Raw genomic sequence first — 27,413 nt, 5'->3', positions numbered from 1 at the left:
TCGTGTATTTACTTCGCCTGCAACTGATGGATAAACATATGATGCGGATATATTGCAACAGCATCACATGGATAAACATTTTTATCTCCGGAACGTAATTTATTGGCACCACCACTGTAAGTTAAAAAAATTTTCACAATTCTTTACCAAGTATTAACTTGCCAAATTTGAGACCTCCATCTCTTCCTAGTTTCTTAAAGTAAAGGAATATTGACATGTGTTGTCTCAGGAAATATTGAAGTCACCGTGTGGCAGCCAGGCTGTGAATGGTGTATATATGTTACCTAATACACAGTACAAGAATGAAAACCAAGGGCAAGGAGTTAGTTAAGATTATCGATATAAGCGACAGTTGTGCACTCGAGATTTTTCCAGTTGCAGTCAATATCAATATCTTCTGGAACAACACAATTCAAAATATTTTGAGGTTAAACAAAAAACTATTAAGTAGTATGTCAGTCAAAAGTTACACAGTTCCTAGGTCATGAATGAGAGTTAACAAAAGAAGTACATTGGATTCTAGAACCCTTCATATTTAGAGATAGCCCAAAACTTACTAAAATACAGTGCGGCTGCGGCGCATATGTAAACAGACTACATTGCATTTGAAATAATTAACAGACCGCTCATGCAGGACTTGCTTTATGCGCTGCCTGATACAAACACCCAAAGAATACCCAGAGATAAAATGTAGGAACGTATTCTCTAACCAAATGCTGCGGCACAAACCCTGGGGGTTAGAGGTGTAAATTACTAAGTGAAATTGTGATCAATACATTTTCAAAGATAGAGTATTGAGCTAAATACAGTACAACCATTGATCCTCATGAAAAACCTTTACAACAACCGCGCAGTAATTAGGGCTCCACTACATACAAGTTATCACAAACTGCAACCAGTAAATATTAACAGACTTTGTAAAGACATTTATTTTTGCTAACTTCCATTTTTACAATATTGTTGTCTTGTAATACTTATGAGATCTCAAATATTTCATACCACTAGATGATTTAAAAATATGTATATCTGATATGTTGGTCTACTAATGCCTAAGTAACAGATAATGATATCACCATTTTTAATAGGAGGAGGGAGGGGTCAATTGTAGGAAAGCTTAAAAGTATCTATAGATTGCTTTTTTCTTGGCAAATTTCGTCATAAATATTGCAGTGATCACATGCATTCAGTTATTATTAAAGCTAATTTCTGTGCTCATATAAGGTGACAGATGATTAAAAACTATATGGAATCACTGTTGTTAAATTTAAGAATTTTGCAAAGTTTCAGTGCAAAATACAGATTTCATTACAGTCCATCATTATATATATTCATAAACAACTACCCTTTACAAAAACATTTCCTACTACACTAAAACAATTACAATAAATAGAGAGTCTTACGATTTTTCCTTAACATACAATTTAATGTTAGATCATCAATTAGCACTGATCCATTTCCTAAATGGCATGAATGGGCTGAAAATGGAACAAGCTGCTTCCAAAATTAAAACATCCATTTGTGGCAGTTAAAAGGGTGAGAGGTAGATTCAAAGTTGTACATACACATGGTATGTAGCAGTAAATATTTTTGTTGGTCCATTAAAATTAAGAGTAACTGAGTTCCTGTTTCAAATCCCCTATTCATATTGGTGATAGTGTTTTGTTTCCTGTAGACACTTTTGTATAGTTATGATAACTTTTAACAGTGTGATGTCATTTCTTTGCATCCCTTGTCATTTGGATTGTTTTTCTTTTCATATGATACATTTCACCTCTGAAATCAAATCTAAAGTTTTGAAGTTTACATTGGATAAATCAGGATGAAGAAGGCTCTAGTTGTTCAATTTGCATCAATAGTCTGTATGCCTGTAAAGTCACTCTGCTAGGCCGCACTCTTCACAAAGGCCGATCAAAGTGACTGTAGGGGCCTGCCACTTTAACCTGTAAACACAATAATCAGAACACTGTGATTAAATGGCAAGGGAGAACAATAGAGTGCATGACTTGCATTTAATTATTGCAATGGGAGCCAGTGATGAAGCATGACATTATGGAAATGGGGAAATCAAAGAACAACAAGGGTGACTGTCGTCAACTTGGTCTTACAATGAAGATTGAGGATCCTAACTAACTAATATCATTATAAAACAGAAATAACAGTAAATTGGAGTAATGTAATGAGCTGTACCTTGCACAGGTTGAAGGCTAACATAGTGCACCTCATGAATATGTCCCAGCACAAGAGGTTTGCTTTTGTCAACTGGACAATATGGCGTTATGATTACATCATTGCTATGAGATAGACTGCTGACCACATGAATGAATGTTTTAAAGTAGTTTGCTGCAGCACACAGGATCACATGATCACCCCAAGTGCCATCTTGTTCCATGTGTGCCAGGTATCCATTCCATGTTTGATGTCCATGGACAAAGTGAAACAGATCTGTTCCATCTGGCTGTGAGAAGAACCAGTTAAAGAAGGACACATAAAAGGATTGTTGATCGAAACTTGAGTTCGTAGAGTACGAGTCAGGGAGTAATTTTATGAGAATGGTTCGAGATGACCTTTAAATAGCAATTTACTTCATAGTACAAATTGTGTTACTTTTTCAAAATGTCTGTCTAAATTCCAAAATACTTTGTAAACAACAAGAAAGATCCATCATTGAGAGAATGACCACAATTCTGTTATCTGATGGAAGTCTAGAGGGAAAGTTTTTGAAACTGAAATATTCAAATGACTAAAACTGTGGTGGCCTGCCTCTTTGGACCCCAGATTAAGTAACATATGAATTTAACTGTAACCAATGTCACCCTTTGCCTTCTTAAATAATAAAGTTAGATATTTCAGGTTCACCTTTCCACCAAGGGTACAAGCTGGTTTCAGAGCTCCTGAAAAAAATATCATCATTCCACACAGGAGAAGTAACAGCACTCCTGGTCACTTCATGCTGTGAACACTGGGATAGGTTATGGTGGTGTTGGCCAAGTGGCCTGTATTATCACTAAACCTTTATCATACTCTTTAAATAGCATCACGTGACATATTCTGTTAGACATACTAACATCAACTTACAAGTTTTGGGTTATCCCTGAGGTACTGAACCAAGATTTGTCTTAATTCGCAATGTGGGATTTTGATTCCCTTAACAATTTCCAGTTGTTCAGACAAGGCATAGAACATGCAATTTCCTAATCCTTCGTTGTCAGATATTCTGAAGCCCCTATCTGATGCAATATTCCTCAGCCCCAAAGATAGATCTGTTCTGCTCTTGACTTTGCTTGCATCCAGTTGCATCTGGTGAAGTTCCTGGATGATTCGTTTGAGAGAACCTAAAAAATACAAGGTCTTTATTAATCTAACTGCATAATCATCTGCTGGAAACTAACAATTCTCAGTCTAGTTAGAGAAACTTTTAGGGTAAAAAAGAAAAGAGCCTCAACCACCAGACTTCTGCTGTTTTATCCAACAACTCAGCCTTAAAAAGGAAGTTGTAGCTGTCAATTAAGTTACTTTTTAGCTTCGATTTCTGCCTGTGAATGAATACACCAATAATCAAGAGAAGAAGAAGCAGAGAAGAAAAATTAATGACGAGGTCTACACTCTGACTTATCTGTGTAACTGGAAAGAGGAATCCTGGAAAAAAAGTACAGGCTTCAAAAATTTTCTGACATATTTCCTCTACTGTATGAATATGTGATTACTTCAATATTGTTTTGACAGACAATTGTGTTGTGAATAGAACATAAACTGATTTTGATATGGACAGTAAGAGTTCCCCATGTCTCCTTGTTTCAGGCCTGGTTTCAGACAATTTATGGTAGTTTCGAATTGGGTGAAAACTTCAAATGACTCAAAGAAATAAATAACACTAAACCCTCCATCCAGATCTGGAAGTGAAAGAAAATCAAATTTGTTTTTACATGTCTTACGTTTGTGACTGAAGAGTGCAGGGGTATAGGTAAAAACATGTCTCATAAGTAAAAAGTACCTTACTAAGTTTTTACGAAGCATAGCTAGCCTGAAGTCAAAAGTCAAGGAAAGAAAATTACTGGATCTCCTTGTAACCTGTCTGTACTTCTTTGGGGATATCAATTATGTGTTATTAAATTCTTTTACTCACTTGGAGTCAGTAATGAATCCACTGTTAGTTGTTCAGTTGACGTGTCAACAACTTTGACCTGCCGAGCTCTGAAACTTGTGTCTTGTCTTTTAGAAGCTAAAAAATAGAAAGAAGCTTTTATTTTAATAACAGTATAATCAACAAGAGGATAAAACGAATGATTACTATTCATATTTAACATCTTTTTTATATGGGTGTTCATGCTTTTCAACCCAGTTGATGAGACCAAAAGCCGAGTAGCCCCCCAAAATACTTTTTGAAGGATATTCAAAACATTCTCACCATGAACTATGTCCCACATCTTTTCCACAAGACTGTCACACTGCTTCTCCCAGCTAAACTTCTCTTCATATGACCTCCTCAGCTGTTGAATATCTTGAAGTCGATCTGATCTTTTCTTCTGTCGGACACAAGCAATTGCCTTTGCCCACTCCTGAGGGTCCTCAGACTCCACCACGAATGATTTTCCTGATGGTACAGTGCACAGTGCTTCACCAAATCCTGAGTTTCCACTGACAAGAATGGGAAGACCAGCAGACAATGCTTCTAAAGCCGTCAAACCAAACCCCTCTGTTCTAGAGGGCATGATGCAGAGATCTACTTCACAAAATAATTCTTTCAATCTCTCTTTACTTTGCACAAATTTATTCACCGCCAGCTGCTTTTTATCAATTCCACTCTTGAGTAAATTCTTTGCTACCTCATCCTGTTTACCGTCAGGTGCACCCACGAAAGTCAGATGATAAGACCTGTCTTTCAGTTCAACTATTGCTCTGGCAGAGATATCATAGCCCTTCAAGCTGAAGTCCTCTGGGTCACCACGGCCAAACGTTAGAACCTTAAAGTTGTCCATGTCAACTGCAGCTTGTTTAACGTCAGAAAACTCAATGAACGTGCTTGGTGTCAGTTGAATTATATCTTGGTGCTTCTCACATGAGCGCAAGTAAGAAGAGTATGCCTTTGTCAACTTTGGTCCAACTGCTACCACAGCATCTGCCAACTTACACAACTCCACTTCAGTTGTTCTCTTATCTTCACCTTTGGAAATGGCCATGGGATAGTCTTTGTACATTCCTAGTTCTTCAGGTGCAGTGTGCACCACCTGAATCCACTTGCAACTGTGATACTTTCTGATAACTTGGGCTTGCTTACCAAGCTTTGCACCATGACCCAGCACAAAGTCAATGTCAAGGTCTCTTGGTGGAAAACTCAACCATTCAAGAGGATCACTGAAGCCTGCAAGTTTCTCGGCGTCTTGGATAGAAACATTGTGACTAGATGCCATTCTCCTCTCGTCATCAGAACAGGCAAACTGTGGGACAAGGAGAGTAACATCCACTTCAGAATGTTTGGCCAACAGAATGGCAAGCTGTCTATTGATAGTGGACAAGCCCCCCATTGACGAACTCCACTCACTGCCCAGGAGAGTCACCTTCAATGCTGTGGCAGACTTCATCGGATTGATTTCACTCGCTTTATCATGTGATCTAGCAGCTACATTTGAAGAGGACAAACCCTGAAGAAAAAAAAGGGTCATATAAGATTATGGTAACTACATTGAAAAAACTTTGGTTGTGGTCATATAAATTTTAATTGATCAATACTTTACCAAGGTAAGACGAAAAAGTATAGAATTCAAAAATAATTTCATCTTGTTACAAATTCTCTGACTTATATTTAAAACTGAAGACAACCTATCAGGGCTCCCTTTCTCAACACTGATAACAGCCCAATTGATATTCACATCAAGTAAATTAGAGGAGCAAAGCAAACATGAAACTGAGGCTAGAAATCTTTGCTTGAAAGATCATTACAGTCAATTATACCTGACTTCTTCTTTTCAAGAACCATTTCTTCAATCCACAAACTGTTTCTATCATATCCCAAGGTTTTCGCTTACAGATGTCCGGCTGACCTTCGTTTGCATCAATGAGGTGGAGGCAGTCCTTGTGTGTGCAAGTGGTTTTCATGTGGTCTGAGCATGCACGACGCATTTCATCTGTCCTTTGATGACAGTTAGGACATGCAACACACAGCCTATACTGCAGTCCCCTCAGGTAGGGCATTTCTTGTGACAAATTCTTTAGGGTGTCTTCAAGAAATTCACGAACAAGAGTTGCTAGTTCGATGGAGTTCTGTCCTACAACCTGATGACTTTGTGCTTTTTGTCTCAAGATTACCTTCACAAATCCTGTTTTGCATATGAGGACAAAATCATGAATATCTTTTCCAATGATGAACCATGCTCCATTTTGGTACAGGGTGGGTTGATGTGTGGCCCATGTCTTTGAACACCAATGAATGGATCGCGAGACAAGCTGCAAGAAGAGACCATGAGGGACAAAGCCATGGACAAAGAGGAGATACAATGGACATGGATCAGTTGGTGATGGTTCCATCTTACAGAGTTCTACTGGTGATGACTTCAACTGAGCTGGTACAAAGTACTTCTCCTCATTTGGGGAAACTGAGAACTTAGCGATCAAACCAAATTGCTCCATCATGTCCAGAATGTCTTCTCTAATGATTCCTGGTTGAATAAAGCTGGAGAACACGTAATCAACATGTTCCATGCTAAGGATGCCACTTCCTTCAAGCTCCCGCCAGAAATTAGCATATCGAGCATTCTACAAAATATATAAATAACAGGAATTCCAAATAAGAGAAGTCCACTAAATGTTCCTTTTGAATGTTTTCAACACGTATGTACAAGAACTACAAAATCAATGTATCTAAATGGTCGGAAATTACACTCTTAATGTGCAATTTTGTATCTCAGGCTCCTCAGAGGTGATTATTAGTCGTTATTTACCACCGCACAAGCCATTAAGCACAAGTAAAAAGAACTGTTCACTTGTGTGACTACAATTATTGTTAGTGGTGGCAAGTTAATGCAAATCTCTTGTAAAGCAAAAAGGCTAAATCAGTTTATGACTTGAAAAGCTGCAAAAGGTACATGAAATAATTTGAGGTCCAACAATTGTAAAGATCAAAGAGTTACAGCTGTTGCATTAGTTGCTGATTTATTAAAAAAATATATCACTCTCATTTTCTGTTGGTCTAAATTATCGAACATTTTCTAAGTTAGGTCCTTTCAAAAATGAAATTTCTTTCCTACCTGTTTATTGAAAGGTGGAATGGTTATCAGCTGTTTGAACAGATCAATCAACCACTGAGCCTTTAGTACAACTGTACTGCGGTGCTTGATTATCATCCCCAGGCCATGGTAAAAACTGATCATGGACTCAAACTCTTTTGCATCTTTCATGAAACAATCTTTCTTTGCATAGTGCTCAAGTTGTTGCAGATTTCTGTGATAAATCTGTTTAGCCACCAAAGCTTCAATCACCTTTTCGAACAAAAACCATCTAGAAGGCAACAGAATAATTAAAATGCTTTAGGGTTTAAAATTGGATATAAACTTCAATCAGACATGAGCTTATTTGTAGTCTTCCAGTGGTAATTCATCTATTCTCTTGATCTAGCTTTCTCCACACATTAGGAGAATTCAAACATGGTTATATTTTTTCACATAAGCAATCTCAATTCAAAGAGCTGTGCCTTCTCAAATATCCATCAGACATTCACACCTTTCTAAAAAACACAATATTGTCACGATGTCATGAATAAGAGTTTTATTTGCTGGAATTTATATGACTGCTGTGTATTCGTACAGTCTTATGTTTTAAGAATTTTGATGAACTTCAAACTAGGGTAGGTACAATATTTTTGTGTTCATATACATTTAAATGCATATACAGTAATACTGAAAACACTGACTGCTCTTCAAAAAAACTCTTCATAACCACTTGAATACATGAAAAACATTGATCCCAAAGTCCATGAATTGAGGTTTGCCAGATAAAATGTTACTTTTGCTTACCTGACAGGTATCCTCTCCCCCATATAAGGCTCCTGCCTCAACACCTCCAGGATTTTGTTCTGCAATTCTTTTATTCCATCTGCTTTTCCTTCTTCCTCTGCTGGATATGTTTAGAAAATGAATGCAAAACATAATGTAACACAGAAACATGAGATTACAATGAGAATAGTTTGTATCATACATGTGTGATTGCAGATATGTTATAGCTGACAACATAGCTCCCCAAATCATCTTCTGTTCCTTATTTCAAACTCTGAAATTAATGGATCTGTCAGCAAAAATTTATATGCCCCAGTATGCATGGTGATACTGGTACATAAATTAAATGAAAGCTAGGAAGACTTCAGCTAATAAAAAAATTAAATAACTCTAATTTAAGCTTGCACTATAAGCCTAAAGTCATTCAACAGGATGGTATCCTTCCCTTACCAATCCAACCTAAATGAATGCAAAATTTTTAAACTGACAAGCACAACGCTTAAACGTTTTAGCATAGGGGTTAAATGGATGCAAATTTCTTTAAATGGATAAGCAAATCATTTAAACACTTTCATGAACCATTTAAATGGATTTAAACAGATAGTAAATGGTTTCGCAGTTTAAATGAAAACCATTAGTGTCCATTTTCCCATGGCGAGTCAGAAATGAGTCTTTGATTAAACAAAAAAATGGCCACAAATTAAGTGTTCTTGGAATTGATGTAAAGACAAGCTATAGTAAACAAATATAAAACCATCAATTACTGCAAGTAACACATTGTCAAGGATACAGTATGACATCAAATATCTTACCTGTTTTATGTTTTCCTCTCTGCTTTTGAATCTTCTGGATAAATTTCTTGATCAAGTTTGGCCTCTCAGTGTTGTCAATGCAGAATAAGGGTCTGATCACATGCTTCTCATATTCCATACCAGAAATTCTCTCCTGTATTTGTTTTTTTACAACTGCTATGTCTTCAACTGGTTTGTCAGCATGTGTTCCAACAATAAACACCGGGGGACGGAGGTAGGGAAGCCTATGTTGTGCATCATCATCTTTGTCATCGTTTGCCAGGGCAACACTGTGTACTGTAGCCAGCCATGACAGCAAATTCTCCATGTTTGTTTCACTGTTAGGGTTTTCCAATTTCACATCATTACTCCCTTGTCTCATGCAGGGCTCAGCTGCAGCATCCAAAGGCTTGCTGAGATTGTGCACCAATATGTACAATGCTCGCTGTGATAAGAAGATAGGATGGCTGGCATAGTACAGGTGTTGCCCTGCAAAGTCCCAAATATCCATAACATAGGATTCTTCTTTGAATAAACCATTTTTGACATCTTTGCCTCGGAGATACTCCAACCACTGATGAACATGCTTCACAGTATCAGGGGGTTGACCAACATCGATAATTACCTTGGGCTCATCTGGGATGCAGCCCATTGTGTGTTCAAGGCTAATGTTGTGCATAGCATCTACTGATGGGTAATCTCCTTTATCCTCAACCTGAGTAAGTATCAAATAAGGGGAAATTAATTACTTTAAGTAACACGGTGATTCAGTTTAGCCAGCAAACTAATTGCACTTCTGAAATAATTATGCCAAAGTTTGACGTAAATTAAATACAATGCTTGCTGTGATAAGAAGATAGGATAACTGGCATAGTACAGGTGCTGCCCTGCAAAGTCCCAAATATCCATAACATAGGATTCTTCTTTGAATAAACCACTTTTGATGTCTTTGCCTTGGAGATACTTCAATCACTGATGAACATGCTTCACAGTATCAGGGGGTTGAGCAACATCAATGATTACCTTGGGCTCATCTGAGATGCAGTCCATTGTCTGTTCAATGCTGATGTTCTGCATAGCATGAACTGACCAGTAATCTCTATTCTCAACCTGAGTAAAGTATCAAATAAGGTGAATTAATTACTTTAAGTAACACAGTGATTCAGTTTAGCCGGCGAACTAATTACACTTCTGAAATAACTATGCCAAAGTTTGACGTAAATTAAACCAAACAAAAGTACTATACTGGGAGAGAAGTTATTGCTAAAACCACTGCAAAGTAAAAAAATCATTAAAAAAAAATTCAATTTTTGCTTCACTTTAAGGTTCACATAATCTTTATTTGATATTAAGCATATTTTAATTATACTGTCATTAAAAGCTGCCTTAAACATGTTTGTGAAGAATATTTGTAAAACTCTTACAAATTTGTAGACATAAAAAGATCCCTCTTCTGCATCTTCTGAACTTTCATCTTGTATAAAAATTTTCTCTACAACAGTCTTTGCCACATCTTTAGAACATTCCAACAGTCCTGGTTTATTCTCACCAATGGACTGCCAGTTCCTTGCAGCTTGATGAACATCAATCTCACACTTTGAAGGATCTACTTCAATCCCCTCAGTGCTTTGTTCCTCAGGGTCAAATGGAAGGTCTAGGAAACTCTTCTTTAAACTGGTTTTACCAGCTCGATCCTGACCAATGAGTAATATTCTACTGCGGTAAACTGTGATATATCCATCTTTCAAAGCCCTTTCATAAGCTAGCTGTACTTTACGTCGATCTGCTATTTGGCCTAATTAGAAAAGGTTTTCACAACACAAAGAAAAAAGTAAATTGTGCATTGACAAATTTGTACAAATGAAAAAAAAGCAAAGGTAAAAGTTGACAAATCAACTACTATAAATGCCTAATATGGATAGTATTGGAGTTAAAGGCTGGTATATAAAAACTAAACAAAAAAAATTGTTTTTTTTCTGATATTAATGGATAAGTTAGTTTGGAAAACACATTCCACTCTCACGTAAAAATTACACAGTCAATCAAAATAATTCTTCTGACATAAAATGTAGTGATGAGTTTGGTGAACATGCACTAAAAACTAAACTGACTCAATGTTTTATAACAATAAGAATTAAAACCACTCGTGACTGATCACACAAGAGAGAGGAAATGACTTAAATCAATTCTGCAAAGTAGTGAGGAGTCAATAACCAATTAATTGTTTGTGAAAAAAAAGAAAAAGCGCATATTTCCAAAGTGTAACAACTGTAAGTTTTAAAAAAGATTAGGCAGACAACACCAGTGTAAATTATATGGAAATAATAATCAGAATTCAGTCACACTAAATACAACTTCAAGTTTTATTCTTGTAACTTAATTCACAATTTGTATTAGTTTATAAATTTTGTTTGAGGAGCCAAAAGTTATTCAACTGTTAAATACTTCCAATGAATCAAATAGAAAGCAAAAATAAAACAACAATTCCTAACAGTAAAATGACTTCAGGGATACATTTTATACTTTCATAATTCCACTCAAATAGAAAGCAAAACTCAAAACAATAATTCCTAACTGCATAGAATAATTTGTAATAACATTAAGCCTCTTGATTCCACATCAAATCATATTTCCTTATTGATGAACTTAAATTTCAATGTCAGCCAAATTGTTAAGTAACAAAAACTTCTAATACATATTCTTAAGTGATGCCAACGTTGTTAAATCATACAGTAACTGTGACAGTATTTACTTCATATTCTTGTAAGGCTTTATTGTGTTACAATTGCCAGCTGCCTGTAATAATCACTAACAAGCAGAATAACCACTTGCTAGTCAATCATTAAAACCAATTTAGTAAACGCACATGTCACAACATTAATGTGAATAGAAATTTCCTTTACTCACCTTGAAGATCTGAAAATACTCCGTTAATCATTCTTCTATCTTCTAGCTCCATAACACTACTCATTCCTTCAACTGTAAAAGGATTCCCATTCACAAACAACGATTGGAGTGTCTTCAGCTGTTTTATGGCTGGATTTAACACAGTCAACTGGTTGTAACTCAGATTCAGTCCCCACAGTTCCACCATCTCACAAACAGCGTCAGAGATGATGGTAAGTTTGTTGTGTGAGATATCCAGCCATTTGAGTTTTTTCAGCTGTGTTATCGCTGGACTCAATTCAGTCAACTGGTTGTAACTCAGACCCAGTACCTCCAGTGCCACCACCTCACCAATAGCATCGGGGATGGTGGTTAGTTTGTTATGTGAGATGCTCAGCTGTTTGAGTTTTTTCAGCTGTTTTATAGCTGGACTTAACACAGTCAACTGGTTGTAACTCAGACCCAGTACCTCCAGTTCCACCATCCCACCAATAGCGTCAGGGATGGTGGTTAGTTTGTTATGTGAGATGCGCAGCCGTTTGAGTTTCTTCAGCTGTTTTATAGCTGGACTTAACACAGTCAACTGGTTGTAACTCAGATCCAGTCCCCACAGTCCCACCATCTCACGAACATCATCATGGATGGTGGTTAGTTTGTTATGTGAGATGTCCAGCCATTCGAGTTTCTTCAGCTGCGTCAAACTTGCAGGGAATATGGACAGCTGGTTTCCACTTACACGAAGCACTGTAATATTATTTAGTTTTCCAAGATTTTCAGGTATTGTTTTAAGTTTATTCCCTGACAGGTCAAGTTCCTCCAACTCAGTTAATTCCAGCACAGCTGCAGGCAACTCAAGCAAATCCCACTCTGACAGATGTAATTTCTTTCTTCCATAAGTTGTTACAATCTTACATCTCAGCTTTTCTTTAGAAATATGGGAATCCATGTCTCCGAAATGTGACTGTCAGAATGAAAAATGAACAAGCTGTCATTAAAGGGGAGTAACTTGTCAACTAACTTTCTTGTGGCATTTATAATAACCATTGAACCAAAAATGGCAAAAGTGAGGTTTATGATTTAACATCTACTGAACCAAGGTAATAAGTTATTCCTCGTAGTACATTATCTTTGGAAGCCATCAACTTTTCAGTGTTCTTTTAAACATTTTGAGTAAAGGATGCTTATGTGTAAAGGCTCTTGAGTTATTTATTTTCATCAGAAACATTTCAACTTAAATCTCTTTGTATAATTTTTTGTGTTCATAAACAACTGCTTGAGTTATACTTGCTAGTTAACCAAAAGGCAATCATGAACAAGAAAGATATTTGAATTTAAGTATACTGAGTTCTCCAAGGTGCTTTTCCAAAAACATATGAACTACTTTCATTTCAGAATTAATATCCAGCAAGAAAGAAATCATTAGTGCAAATCTATGGTTGGTTTTGTTTTGATGTGATAACCAAAGACAGTTGTAAATAAACCAAAACAGGAATTATTTCTAAGCTGTAGATATTCAGATCAAATTGCTAATTGTCAAACCTGTTATTTGATTTTATCCTCTGTAAGGCATTTTTACTTGCAATTAACAGAGTGAATTCATCAGAATATGGTCCTTAAGTCATTTAATAGAGACTGATTGGATAAGTCCTTCTCACTGACATATTCACTGTTTAGATACAAAAATAATCAGAATGAGATCTCTTTGTTTTGTTTTGTTTTTTTACAGAGTTTGTCTGGCAGCATGATGCTTTTAAGACTACAATTTTTAATTGAAGACATGTTTTGCATGAAATATCATCCAAATCACCCATAGTTGCTGTACTCATTATGTTATGTATTGAATGTTATTGATGAAATAAACAAAATTACAGAGTAAAGAAAACTGGTTGTAATTTTTTATTCATGTTTATCAATAAAAGCTTAACCAAGAAGGGAATTTGAAAAGGAAAAGTATATATCAATTAACTGAGGATAGTGATAAAGAACACAATTGGTTCAGTCAACTATCTCCCAAAAGAACTCCCTCTGGAGTAGGTAAAAGTGTCTGTTAGTGGTGCTGTCCACCCTCAAGAATCATTCCCATAAGTGGACACCAAAGAAATAGAAGGGTGGTTGTCCACTTATGGGGGAACAAGAAGGAAAGTGGACCATAATGAACATGGCTTTAACTTGACACTACAAATGTTATGTCTGATTCTTGTTAATATGAAATGAACTAACAGCTTGCTTTCCCATGAACAAATAGAGATTTGACTAAACCAATCCCCACTCTTCTGTTGCTCGGTTAAAGGTCATATTTTTGTGGATTTGCAAATTACAGACAATTTTCATTCCCAAAAGTCAATTATCATACTTGGGGTGTCCAATTACAAGAGAGTGCAAAAAAAAGAGCAAAATCTGATTTTTGCTTTTAAAAGTGTCTGCTTCCATTTGCGAGAGAGTGCGTAGTCCACTTACAGGAATGTGTAAATACAGAGTTTGACTAGGCAGGAAAATGGGGAATTGAAAACGTAACCGTAAATAGAGCTGTCTGCTTATGAGAGTGTCCATTAACAGGGAGTTTACTGTAAAATAAATTAAGATCCACCATTAATTTGCAAATCCATCAAGGACTGTCTCCAAAACTTTATAAATTGTGCCTGGCTTCTTAAGCATTTAATTTGCAGCAGAATTAATTCAAGTCAAAAATTTTACAACAGCAGTCATAAACCAATTTCAAAACTCCTAACAATTATTTAACCCTTCAACTTGCATGAGTGACCAAGACAGGAATCCTCCTTACAAAATATCAATTCAACATCAAGCAAGTAAGTGATATGAGTAAAGGTAAATATCAGTCAGAGGATTATTGGTTGATCCAATACCAAATTCTCCAAATTTACATCATAAGAATGGTATGGCAAACAGTAAGGAGAATTACTAAAGAGATCTTAGGAGTGAAAGGGTCAAGGGAATGAGAGTGTTTACCTAAGAACAAAATAATTCATGTCCCCAAATATGTACTGAATGCATTGGTTGCTTTTTCAAACTAACAAGTACTGGTTAAAGAAAAACTCAGGATTGACTTGCAAAAAAAAAAACCACAATTTGAAACCATGGATCTTATATATAGGCTACCTCATCGCGGTGCAAAAAAAAAACAAAAATCCTTATTTATTTTGCAGGACCTTAATAATTTGCAAATATCAGAATTAAAAAATGTCGAAGAAGAAAAGCTTTCATCTGAAAATATTACTTTTCATCTGTTAATCAAAACTATGACAAAATTCTTCAACATGACTGGTTATCTCCAGCCCAGTTTGAGAACTAATAGTACAGTGTAGGCGCCATGCTTGTAACTGGACAGTGTAATAGGACAGTTAGAGGGACAATTATCATGTCATGCCTGTGGAAAACACATGTCATGTGCACATGTTGTTGTCTCTGTTAATTGTTGTTGTTGTTGTTTTTTATGAAAATGTATAACTGATGTCTAGTTTCTTCTCAAATTCTGTCATAGTTTTGATTAATTAATCACACTCGCTTGATTTGATAATCAAGAGTATTATTAAAAACAGCATTGGACAACAGGAAGTCCTGTGAACAACCATGGCAGAGCCATGAATCTATCCATGGTCTTAACACTAGGGTAATAAGCAATTGGGTGAGGTTGAGCATGATGTAAAAAAACTGAATTCAATAATTGTTTAATTATACATTTTCAAGAGGCACTCTCCTATTTTGAGCTTCTCTCTGAGTTTGCAAAAGTTTGAGAATACTACACCAAAAGGCCCTGGAAACTAGGCAGAAATTGATCTCAAGAAGATAAATTATACACTATTGTATATTGATTGAATGCTCTTGACCAATCAGCTTTTTCATTACAAGTCTTGTGTGTAATAATCAAAATTATTGAATGTGTGCAGGAAAGTTTTTGTTCTTTTTGCAAACAAGAGACAACTGGCCAAATACTGGAATTAAAATTTTCTGGCTTGAAATGCACATTACAAGTATGATGTGGTTACTTATACATCTTACTGAGAATGATTTCAATGAATCACAAATAACTGAGCTCAAAGGTTTCCAAGGATTTGAATTGTATCTTTTCAATGTCAGAGTTTACCCAGCCTCTACCCCTTTGTTAAACTCAGTAACATAAAAATATTTGGCCTTTTCACACATTACAAATAATATCTAAATTTTTTCACGTCCGTGCATTTGAGACATTTCACATGAAAGTAAGAGACCAAATTCTCTAACTAAATTTTCAATTTTTCTAGTCTTGACCAGTCTTATGTCACAAATGATGACAGAATGTCTTACATTATTTGTTCAAGGACCATTAGAGGTCTGGTTTATGACTTTTATTGATTCATATAAAGTTCATCTTCTGTCCAAATCCAGGTCAAAACTTGACTTAACTTCTGTCAGATAAAATCAAGTACAATCCGTGGAATAAAGCGAGTATTTTGTCATCCGTTCAAACACGTCCATTGCTTAACGTGAAAAACTGAAAACTAATCGACGTTGAACAACAACCAGACAGAATGATTAACGATCAGAGCTGATTGACGTCAGAACGATCAGAAACAGTTTGTACCCTTATTCTTTCCATTCCCACCACAATCTTCTTTCAAAAGTTCCCGTTAAGGCCATCTTAACCTACAATCACTGTTTTCCTTTTCCCTTTTCCTAAGAGTGTTTAACTTCAACTCGTCTGTTGCAGAAGGCGGACTGAACGCGCCTTTGTTTTACTTTATTAAAATCGTTGTGTTCTGCATTTGACAAGCGTCGGTAAAGTTGTAATTATAATAGATCAGAAACCCACAAACTTAAAATACAAAGGGAAACCAGCGATTATTGAAGATATCAGAGAGTTTGAGTGAACTGACAGAAACGACGGCAGAAGCACTTCAGGGGAAATGACTTCAGTTCGATCGAGCGGAGAGTGAGTTCTTCGCTGAATTATCTTTGTTCGCGTTGCAGAAGTTTAGCGGGGCTACACTTTACAAGTGAGCGAAATTCTTATCTATATTGAACATAATTCTTACCTCTCAGTAAAATGAAAAACAACTGCTGCGAACAAACAAAAACCAAAGACAGACTGTGGACAATCTAACCGCTCGCACATTCCTTAATTCTGAGGAGGAAAAACTTCCTCCGCAAAATATTTCAGGCCTCTCAAATATCACGCGATTAAGGGCTGGGTCGCATTACAGACAATTTTGCAGAAAATTGTTTACTCCAGGGACTAAAATCTGTCAACGCATCAGTTTTCGAATGCGAACCCACATTTGTGATTTCTCAAAAATTCCCAAATCGGGAAAAAACATCAAAGACACCGGTGTGCTTGGATGGGGCTGACCTATTTTTCCAAATATCGAAAAACCAAAGGAGCCCGCCGCCAAAGCTGTCAACAGTTGAAAGTAATGACTCCCAATATTGACGGCAAAGTCACGAACGTGGAAAAGAGCGCGAAGTTTCATCATTCACACTAACGTTTTCATCGCGTGCGGTTCGAAGCTACAGCATGGACAAGCGAGATTCTCCCTTTCCTTATTACGGCCATTAAATGACGAGAAGTGAGCAGTATTCCTTCCTTCAGGACCTGGGCAACACATCCCCAATTTGGCCTGTTGTGGGCGCCGAACAAAGAAAACCTGAGAGTTACTGTTACCTTGTTCGGCCGTATGGCAAGTGTCGTGACTGAACACAATTTCACTGCTGAAATTTCCCCCGTGTGGTTCACACTTGCATTTCACTTGTTGAAATGCGACCTTATGAGCTCAATCTATTTTCATTTCCGGTCTGAAGCAAATTGATTTTCCAGCCGATTTTTTAAAAAAGAAAAATTGGTCTGTAATACGACCCGGTGTCACAGCGGTTTGGACCCCCCTACCAAACTTTCCTTTTAAGAATCGTTCGTATCATATTTGGTGACTAATTCTATTTGCAAGCTTTTTGTCGATGTTCTTTTCAATCACAACACAATATTTCTCAATAAAGGTAAAGAAAACAGCCATTTCATTCTAATTCTGCCGCATTTATTAGAGCGAGTCGTACAGTATAAGTAAGAATTAGATGTGAACAAACTACTGCATTCGAATTATTGAAATTATTACAATAAATCTTTGCTTCTTCTGATGCGAATCAACATTGATACGAAACGTCATAACAATAGTGGAGACTATTGCGTCCAGTCACAAAAATAACTTTGTGCTTAAATAACATTAAACAGTTTCTGAACAAGAACGAAGTAACTACTCCTGCTGCAAGTCGTTCGTAAAACCTAAGATAAATAAAAATGTGTCTATTCTGAACTATTGGAACTCTCAGCTTATTTTCGGATGCAAATCAACATTAATGTCTACGTTTTAACAAAAGTGGAGACTATTACATCGAACTCAATCTTATTTTCTAATTTTAACGATTATTAACTGTTGAGGGATCCGAAATAACACCTTAACAATTACAAAGACGTCTAAGGTCTGGCGGTCTGCAGACGAATGCAGGGGCAGCCTTACATCAGGGTCGTAACGAGGTATATGGGATCAGGGATCAAAGGCCTAAAAAAGGGTGGGATCAGGGATCACAGCCTCGGATCCGGGATCAAAGCCCTCGGGATCGGGATCAGCGTGTTTTCCATGGGCTCAAGGATCAGGCGTCTAGATTTTGTGGGATCAGGGATCAAAATTTTCATCACTTTTGGGATCAGGGATTAAAAATTTGCCTAAAAATACGGGATCAGCGACGAAAAAATATACCTCGTTACGGCCCTGTTACATCTCTCACAGCTCACGCGTAACCATTCCTCGCACAACTCGCACCGTACCATGTCGTCCCAACACTCGAGCATTGAACAATAACAAAATAAATCAGTGTCAGAAGTATGTCTCTTATTGAATCTAGCGGTGTTCGACTATCGCGGTAAAGGTTCAAAAACGACCTTTCTCCAAACATTAAACTAAATGCTTGCGCATTTTCCTTTGGTCAAAAGAACCCGACGGGTCATTTCCAGCTGCCAGTTCGTATGCATGGCGATACGCATGTTTTGAATTAAAAACATACTTTAGTACGCACTGGAACGGAAAGTATATCTATTTCTACTAGAACGTCAAGGATAATGTTTTCACACAGTTTTGTTGGGGGGTCCAAATCCGCTAGCGGATTTGGACCGGGAGGTACATATCCGCGAGCCGGTTTGGACCGGGGGGAGTACATATCCACTAGCGGATTTGGACCGGGAGGGTACATCTGCGAGCCGGTTTGGACCGGGGGGAATACAAATCCACTAGCGGATTTGGACCGGGGGTACATATCCGCTCGCGCATTTGGCCTGGATGGTCCAAATCTAGTGGGGTCCAAATCCGCAAGGACGCCGGCTTTCCGGGAGAGAAATTAGGGTTGAAATACCCGCAGCTACTCCAGTCTTTGCTTTCCATGAATCTGGTAAAGATTTAAAACGAAAAAAATTATCATTAAAATATAGAATTCTTCAGTCTATTTTAATAACTTTCCATTCTAACTAGTTACACTAACTAGTTTTGGTTTCGATTTGTAGAACCCGTGAAACAGGTCAAATCACAAGGGGAAAATTTTCCACAATCACGTCACGCATTACATCAAACTGTGGTTTGTCCACTTGATTTTGATGGTCTGACGGAAATGTTGCGTTTGTCGCTCAAAACCCGGTTGTGGTCCATAACAGCGTAACATCATTAATGATAGAGAAAGATGTTTTTTCGTCTTGTCACGAACGCGGGACGAAGAAAAAATTCTGAGTCCCCATGAGGAATCGAACCTCAGACCCAGTTCAGATTCCCCGCTCCGATACTCTAACCACTGAACCACAGAGACTGCATGGTGAGCGCCTATGACACGCGTCCTGCGTACTACTTGGATCAGCAATGTCGATAGCGTAATGTTTTTAGATAGAAATAAGAGAGATGGTAAGTTTTTGTTTCCATCATTAATGATGGAAACAAATGTGCGGAAAGGAGGGTTAGTTCATGGAGTTCTAGGAGCTAAATCTCGGGAGAAACTGAAAGAATTCTTTCAGAGTGTATGAGTGTTGTTTTGTAAATATAAACACTGTAACCTATTTTAACTTGTTTGTGTGTCCCTTTAAATGACGCGATATGTCTATAATGACCAGAGTGTCAAATTTCGTTGTTTAATTTTGATCTTCTCCACACTGGTTAAGCGTGAATAGACATCTAAGTGTTTGAGGACTGTGCTAGCCGCTTAATGATTAATGAGCTTTACATAACTCCTTTGAAAGAATAAAAAAATATGTAAAGAGAAGTCTAAAGTATCTAAACTATAAAAGTGCTTGCAGAACTCATCTGATTTTCTAAAATGCCATGTTTATTTTATTTTTATTTATGAACGTTAAAAAATCCCAATATTGTATCATCACGTCTTCCTAACGGATGGGATAGTTAAATTTGATTTTGTTTTGTGTTTATTCTCTCTTACAGATTTTTGTGAGTCAATTATAGCGGAGCTCGCAGCGCGTAGTTCCATAATTATATAAAATGGTAGTAGTAATAGTAACCCATCAAGCCGAAAAAATTTGGACTTACGACCGTACGACCGCACGATCGTACAAGGTGCTACTTTTAACATGCGTGGTCAACTGAACCGCGGGCACGCCAACGCCACGGCTTTGTCCAGTGGTCCAGTGGTCAGTGCACTGGGCTCCGAGTCGGACGACCCAGGTTCTAGTCCTGGCCGGGGCAAGGCCTTGTGCCCTTGGGACGTGCGGGAAAAAAAATGCGAGCTCCGCTTTTAGGCTTGGCTAAATCTATATATTAAACATTGATCTTGGATGAATGAATATGTCAACAAAAGACAACCGTATTCCGCTGAAATATGTTTTAAGATTGTAAAAAATGACTTCATCTGCGAAAACAAACTTTCTGCTTGACACTAGGCCAGGGTAGAGGACATTCTCTTTTATGGCCGTAAAACGGCTATAAAACTTAACCGTTAGGCGTAAAAGTTAACAAATTTTAACCGCTCACCGTAAAAAAAAGTTAAAAATAATCCCGTAGTGGTGCTCTTAAATCAACGTTTCCAGATAGTTGTTGTCCTAAGGCGTGCAGAAATACTTTTTAAAGAAAAGATACATCGCACTTCAAAAGTTATGATGAATGTTTCAAAAACGAAAAGAGCATGGATTGTGCGATAAACAAGTAAGTTCTATAAGTTAGCTGGTTTTACAACGAACAAAGCTGTCGTCCAAACTGCATCTCAAGTGTCAATATCCATCCCCACTTTGATTGTTCTATTTTCTCTCCTTTTTTTCTTTAATTTTAGTGCATTCTCAACCATGATTGAAAAATTTCGCACTATAGCTCTTTCTCCCACCCAAATCACCCAAATGTCAGCCTATGAAATTATCTTACAGAAAAGGACGAGTCAGTGCTAATGACAATGCGATTCTGCATTGTAATTGTACTGTGCATGTGCTACGTGTACGAAGTTTTCGCTCAACAATGCAAGGAGGATGAGCATGCCATTTCTGGTATGATGCTGCGAGGACACACCTTCAGGACAATGAGATCATCGATTGCATTTGAATGCCATCAGGCATGTTACAATGATTTCAGGTGTCACAACTTCAACAACGTCATTTCAGAAGAGCTATGTGAACTAAACAACAGGACTGAGGAAGCCAGACCAGAGAACTTTGTGCCAAATTCTGAGAGAAATTATGTTAGGGATAATAAGAAAAGAGGTGAGATTCAACGAAAGGCAGCCTTAGCACTGGCGCTCATTGAAGTAATTTGAACCTGATAAAACTATTCTCCGTCCTCAGTTCCTCTTAGCTCCATTCCTGAATTTCCAGGGTAAACGTGTAAAGATATAAAAGCAAGCGAAGAGGGGAAAGCGACCAGTGGCAGTTACTGGCTTGATTCCATTATAAAGGGAAAAACAGTTGTTGTTCCTTGCGATATGGAAACAGCGGGTAACAAGACTCAGTGGCTCGTATTTTTGTTGACATCAGAATAATAAAACTTGATAACGCACTTATTATGTTGATAAAGTAGATCCACGTAAAGTTGTTTTATCCTTTAAATTTACTTATTTGATTAATTATTTATCAACTTATTGATTTATTTGTCTATTTACTGGCAGAACCTTCCCTTTTTTATGCTCGGATTTATGACCATCTTTGTGCCTGGGCCATAAAATCGAGTAGAAAAACAAGGTTTGTAGCTTTGTTTGCGAAGGGCATCTACATTTGTATAAAAAAACCGATATTACACTTAAAGTAGCAATTACAAGGAAACCTCAAAAGAAAATGCCGTGGAATACGTAGAATACATGTGTCAAAGATCTGATTACCAGCGCAACGAGGGTGTTGAAATAATATATACAAACGTTCTGAATTTCCATTTCTTCCAGCTGTACCATCTTGCGAAGCGTTAGGAGTAGAGGATCCAAACATCGTACCTGACGCCCAAATCACTGCGAGTTCCAATTATCTCAGCTATTATCCACGCAAAGGACGGCTCAATGGAGACAGCGGTTGGTGTCAGCAGTTTTCTAAAATCACTGATAACTATATACAGGTTGATATGGGAGCAGGGCGCACAGTATGCGGAGTCGCCACACAAGGAAAGGCAAACGATCGTTTATGAAAAGCTACAGGGTCTCGTTTTCTACTGATGGCACCAGTTGGACTGCATATATGGAGCAAAACATCGAAAAGGTACAACACGTGACGGTAACTTTTTAGTACGCTGCCAATTTTATCTCTTCTTTAAACATTTTCTAGTCTTAGGGTTTTTTCTGTGCGCATGCGTAGGCTGAGAGAGGATTTACCGGTTAGTAATAGTTAAAATTGATGTAAGAATAATAAGAATATAAGAATATAATGGTATAATAATAATAATAATATATTTTTTATAATAAAATGTAATAATAATATAAGAATAAATAACGCTCAGGATAAAGAGTAACTTCAATGATCTCCAAAATCTGGAGTTTTTCACATTTTTTCAAATAAAAAAATCTTGTCCTCTTCTCCATCGGAAACATGTAGAAAAAGTGGTCCGGTTCTGCTGTGTCTACAGCAACGGAAATATGAGTATATGTCATGATTCTGTCTACGTAAGCGCATGTTAGCCGTAACGTTTCCGCAATAGAAACACAGGTTTTAGCAACACTTCCGTGACCGGAATTTTGTTTTTTCGTCCAGTGATATCAGCGAAGGGGTTAAATGAGATCTCAATACATATCCAGAAAATAAATTATATCAGGGAAGGAGAGGGGGGGAGAGGAATTCACATCTAAGTAGCTTACCTGAGAATAAATTTTACCTGATGATAAAATGGTTTCTCCTTTTTTTTCATTGCAGATCTTTGATGCGAATTCAGACTTGAATACCATTGTAAAACATACACTGAATAACCCAGTCCAAGCAAGATACACTCGATTTTATCCGGTCACTTTTTCTGGGTACCCATGTATAAGGATCGAAGTGTTCGTGCAATAAAGAAGACACCTTCGGGCATGCTCCGTAGAACTTTGAGTACACCGCAGTAAGGAAGTATCGCGCGAACGACACGATTCGCATTTCTAATAATCAACGCGCACGCTGTTGCGCAATTTTATAGGAGGCCATTTCAACGTTGCGTTAGCGTCAATGAACTATAAAACGCACGAATCAGTTGAATGAAGTCTTATTATTGTACACAAAAACGAACGCAATGACACTGTCTCTACTGAGAGTAAATTCGCCATTCTTCTAGGCAAAGTCTTCAATTTCAATTAATTTTGCCCTCTATTTTATGAGTCTTAACTACACAAGAGGTCACTATGTGTAAACATTTTTTTACAATCTTCATTTCTAACATATTTTATCAGTAACATTGGTTAAGTCGTAATTTTTTTTGTTAATGGCGAAAAGAAGACTTCAAAGACATGACATCCTGTATGTGATATTTCCATCAAAAGATAACAGGCAAATTAATTTAGTTTGCTCCTTACCTCAGTGATGTGGGTTGAGATCCTATATGGAGGAATGCATTGAAAACCGTTGTGAATTGCTTTAATTATTGATTGTGTGGATGTAATTTTAAGAGCAACACAGGATAAACATTATCATTTTACCCAAGCTAGAACTGTATTGGAGAGAAACTTATCGTTAAGAGCAGAACATGCCGTATGAGGTAAGTTGCTGGAAAAAGTACTCGGAGATGTATTGAATATTAGAAACCGGGTGATTGGAAGGCTTCTGACTACATTAACTACCTTTCTCGTTTACTTTCAACTCATGAAATAAACTTTGTTTGCTTAGTGGCCCTCACATCTCGTTAAGAACAACACGCAAGTTTTTTTTAAAGATTAGGTCTTTCTATAAAATCGAAAACTTAACTGTTTCTTGATACTTTAAAATCTTGTGGCACACTTTGGAGCGCTTTTTCGCAAATGAAATCCATTACATAATCCCTTGAGTTGATAGTTCATCGTTAAAAGCAGTAGTTTTACGGTTTCTAACGTTTAACATTGCTTAAATATTGAAACATCATGTGGTATCCAAACTGGGCAGAAGTGCCATATGAACTTGGCACTGAAGAAAGGTTGACGTTGTGTTTTACTTATTTAATATACAGAGAAAAGAAATTCCAGCACATTTTTCTCCTGGAGACGAGCACGTGACGCCATAGGATATTCACGAAGAACCAAAAACATTCCATACACCTGAAATATTCATAATAAGTGTCTCTCAGAACTTTTAGTGTTGTGTAATTAACTTTCTTTTTTCTTTTCGAAGCCGACATTTTATTTATACATCTATATCCTATAGAGCTATGTATATCATACCTCTTTTCTTGTTTGTCCAATGTTTGACAAAATTGTCTCATTAAGGTTAACTTTATTTTGAAATGATCAAAACTTGAATTGCATTTGCATTACAGCTCCTTCCTCTTTGTCCAATTTGTACCAAAATTTACACATTACACCATGAGTTTGATATCACCCTTTTGAAAACCTATCTTGGAAGCAAAATTAAAGAATTCCGTTGGCAGTACAGCTCTTTCCTCTTTGTCGAATTGTGACGACATTTAAACGAGGCGAGGCGAGGCGTCGGTGGTACAGTGGTCTGAGCGCTGGACTCTGGGTCTGACGGCCCAGGTTCGAGTCCTGGCCGGGGCACTACGTTGTGGCCTTAAGCAAGCCGCTTCACTCACCTTGCTTCGTCTTCTCGGATAAGACGTTAAGCCGGAGGTCCCGTCTCCTGCAGGGTTTGGGGTAGGAGACGTTAATTTCCCACGCACGAGATTACTGTGTGATGGATGTCCTCCCCTGGGTTGGGTTGGGTGGATTTAGTAAGGGTAGTGCCCCGCATGGGACTCCATGTCCCGTTCGCACTGACCCCTTTGGCGTATGTGTCTATCCGTAGACGTACCCAATAAAGCTGTTAAAACAAAACAAAACAAAACAAAACGTTACACTAAAAGCTGTCTTCAACCTTTGAATACTATATTTTGAAACTAAATCTAAAGAATTCTGTTTGCAATATAGAGCTTTAATTCCTTTGTTCAATTTGTGTCAACATTTACACATTAAACCTACAGGTGAATTATCCAAGCTTTTGAATACTTTATCTTGAAACTAAAACTAAAGAATTCTCTCCTTCGTCTAATTTGTGATAAAAATTTACATATAGCACGTAGAGGTTAACTTCAAGCTTTTGAACTCTTCATTTTGAGACCGATGAGTTCTGTGGAAATCTGGTCATGCAATGCATGATGGGTGAGCTCAAAATAGATCTATATTTCAAATATTGTAATAGTGTAGTTTGATCGTCCGGGTGAGCGTAGTCCTGAGAAGGACTGCTGTCGGTAGTGTTGACTGACGTTTCGACAACAGTCCTTCTCAGGACCACACTCACCCGGTGGATCAAACTACACTATTACATGTTACCCCCGGGTTCAAACCATTTACTGTATTTCAAATATTAGCAAACCAATTTTTTAAAGAATTTCTGATCAGGAATACAATTCCGCTTAAGTATCCCTGTCACCCAAACTTATGCAGATTGAAGGATTCCTAACTACAATAAAACTTGCAGGTGTGGCAAAAGACATTAGTTGCTGTTAATCTAACTTTGGAATTACATCCAGGAGACTATAGAAACTTTACACTCAGGATTCGAGCTTGAAGTTAAAGAAATCGTCAGCACAATTTTTTTTTTAAGTAAAACAGGAATTTTGAAACATCCATCCATAAAAAATTTACATTTGTTTTAAGTTTATTTTGACTCGAGAGGTTTGTGATAACTCGACTTTCGCCTCTAATTATCCTCAATAAAATTTAAAACATTCCTTTTATAGGCTGCAATACTACTTGATTCTCTAACATGATTAGATAAACTATTCTATTCATTCATTAGCTTAGATCCAAGTACCGCAAAGGGAACGGAAATCGCTATGCCTTTGCAGAGGAAGCTGATCAAATCTGATTTTGTAGGACATATGTTAGTGAAATATCCAAGTTCCTGTCCGTCTTAACCGATAACAACTGCTATTATTTGATTCATAACTGGATTCCGAAAGAAGGATTGCTGTTAATCTCCAATGAACCTGTTTTTTTTTTTCGTAAGTGACAATGAAGAAGCCAATCATATATATATGTTATTTGCCGGCTGGGAGGTCCGTATGGTGAAAAACTGTGACCGAGGTCTTGAAAATACTGCCCGAGGCCGTAGGCCGAGGGCAGCATTTTCAAGACCGAGGTCACAGTTTTTCACCATACGGACCGACCCTTAGCCGGTAAATAACATATTTATTGTTTTTAAACTTGACGAAATTCTTTCCGAAAGAACCCGAATGATTTATGGCCGTAAATACGGCAAGATCTTCCATAAACTGAACAATTTTTGAGTGGGTAAATGGTAGTTAAAATAGAGGTGATGCAAATTTAAGAGAGATGCCTCAGCGAAACATTTTCATTTCCGTAACGATAAAGGTGATTTAAAAGGCTTCCAAACAAACTTTGAAACAATATTTTTACAAGTATCTGTCACAATCTGACACCTGTCAATTAGAGAGCGCGCAAGAAAAAGAAAATCGAAGGAACATTTGAAAACCAACAGAACTAGTTTGGCAAGGACTGTCACGACAATGTTTTCTTCAAAATCAGTTAATGATCTAACGGAAAGTATTATTCACTCTCATCGACCATTCATTCATGTACGAAGATTTACCTCTGTTCATTAAGTAAACGGCGAGGAAATTAATTGTGAGTAAATTCAATCTTTTTATTTTGAAGTTGTGAGAGTTTGCTCGTTTGTTTGCTGTAATGGCGTGTTTAACTCTGATCTTTCCTTCACAAAAACTAAATTCGGCAAAAAAAACGGCACACTCCAACGAGACACAAGGGAATGTAATGCGGCCTTTTCTCAAAAAATTCCTTCAATTTCTGTTGTGCAATTTAAGGTACAAATGTCCAAATTGAACGGAATTGGAAAGACTCACCAGGAGCGTATATTTGTTGTAGAACTTAAATTAAAACTTCGCTCGCTCTTTCACTATGAACAAATTGCTCGAGAAAATTCAGATATTAAATGAATGAAAGTTCCATCGTTCAGTTTAACTGTAACCAAATACCTCACGTTCCAACTTTCTGAGTTTTTTTTGTGAACGATTAAAATTAATTGCAGAAGGTTTTTAGGCCGCTTGTCAACCAACGTAATGACACTATTGTTTATACAAATTCATTCTGAAACCAATATTTTTCTGTCAACCAAAGTGAT

General features: G+C 37.2%; 1 protein-coding gene across 2 annotated transcripts; it reads right to left on the bottom strand.

Moving 5' to 3' along the window:
* Nucleotides 1–932: 932 nt before the first annotated feature.
* Nucleotides 933–16,815, bottom strand: LOC131781144 (uncharacterized). 2 transcript variants are annotated; one of them, XM_066167636.1, is made up of 13 exons: nt 16,693–16,815; nt 11,684–12,623; nt 10,201–10,571; nt 9,800–9,886; nt 8,798–9,491; nt 8,007–8,103; nt 7,242–7,491; nt 5,950–6,750; nt 4,406–5,639; nt 4,124–4,219; nt 3,076–3,332; nt 2,188–2,455; nt 933–1,940 (listed from the first exon to the last, which is right to left on the bottom strand). In XM_066167636.1, exons 2-13 carry the CDS (start codon nt 12,606–12,608, stop codon nt 1,936–1,938), a joined length of 5,085 nt encoding a protein of 1,694 aa, XP_066023733.1. In that variant the 5' UTR covers nt 12,609–12,623; nt 16,693–16,815; the 3' UTR covers nt 933–1,935. The 2 variants fall into 2 exon arrangements, with proteins under 2 accessions (XP_066023733.1, XP_066023732.1); XM_066167635.1 differs by having other exon boundaries at nt 934–1,940; nt 8,007–8,106; nt 16,693–16,814.
* Nucleotides 16,816–27,413: the final 10,598 nt, after the last annotated feature.

This window comes from Pocillopora verrucosa, chromosome 5 (genome assembly GCF_036669915.1).
Source record: "Pocillopora verrucosa isolate sample1 chromosome 5, ASM3666991v2, whole genome shotgun sequence".
NCBI lineage: Eukaryota > Metazoa > Cnidaria > Anthozoa > Scleractinia > Pocilloporidae > Pocillopora > Pocillopora verrucosa.
The sequence above is the reverse complement of the archived record's forward strand: the minus strand, read 5'-3'. Positions and strand labels throughout refer to the sequence as shown.

What these genes read in the sequence shown, in the direction of transcription:
- LOC131781144 (XM_066167635.1), bottom strand. Translation starts at nt 12,608, where the DNA reads ATGGATTCCCATATTTCTAAAGAAAAGCTGAGATGTAAGATTGTAACA. An exon ending in GATGTGGGACATAGTTCATG is followed by an intron (nt 4,220 to 4,405) that starts GTGAGAATGTTT and finishes TCTATTTTTTAG; the next exon opens with CTTCTAAAAGACAAGACACA. An exon ending in GGATTCATTACTGACTCCAA is followed by an intron (nt 3,333 to 4,123) that starts GTGAGTAAAAGA and finishes TGTATTTTTTAG; the next exon opens with GTTCTCTCAAACGAATCATC.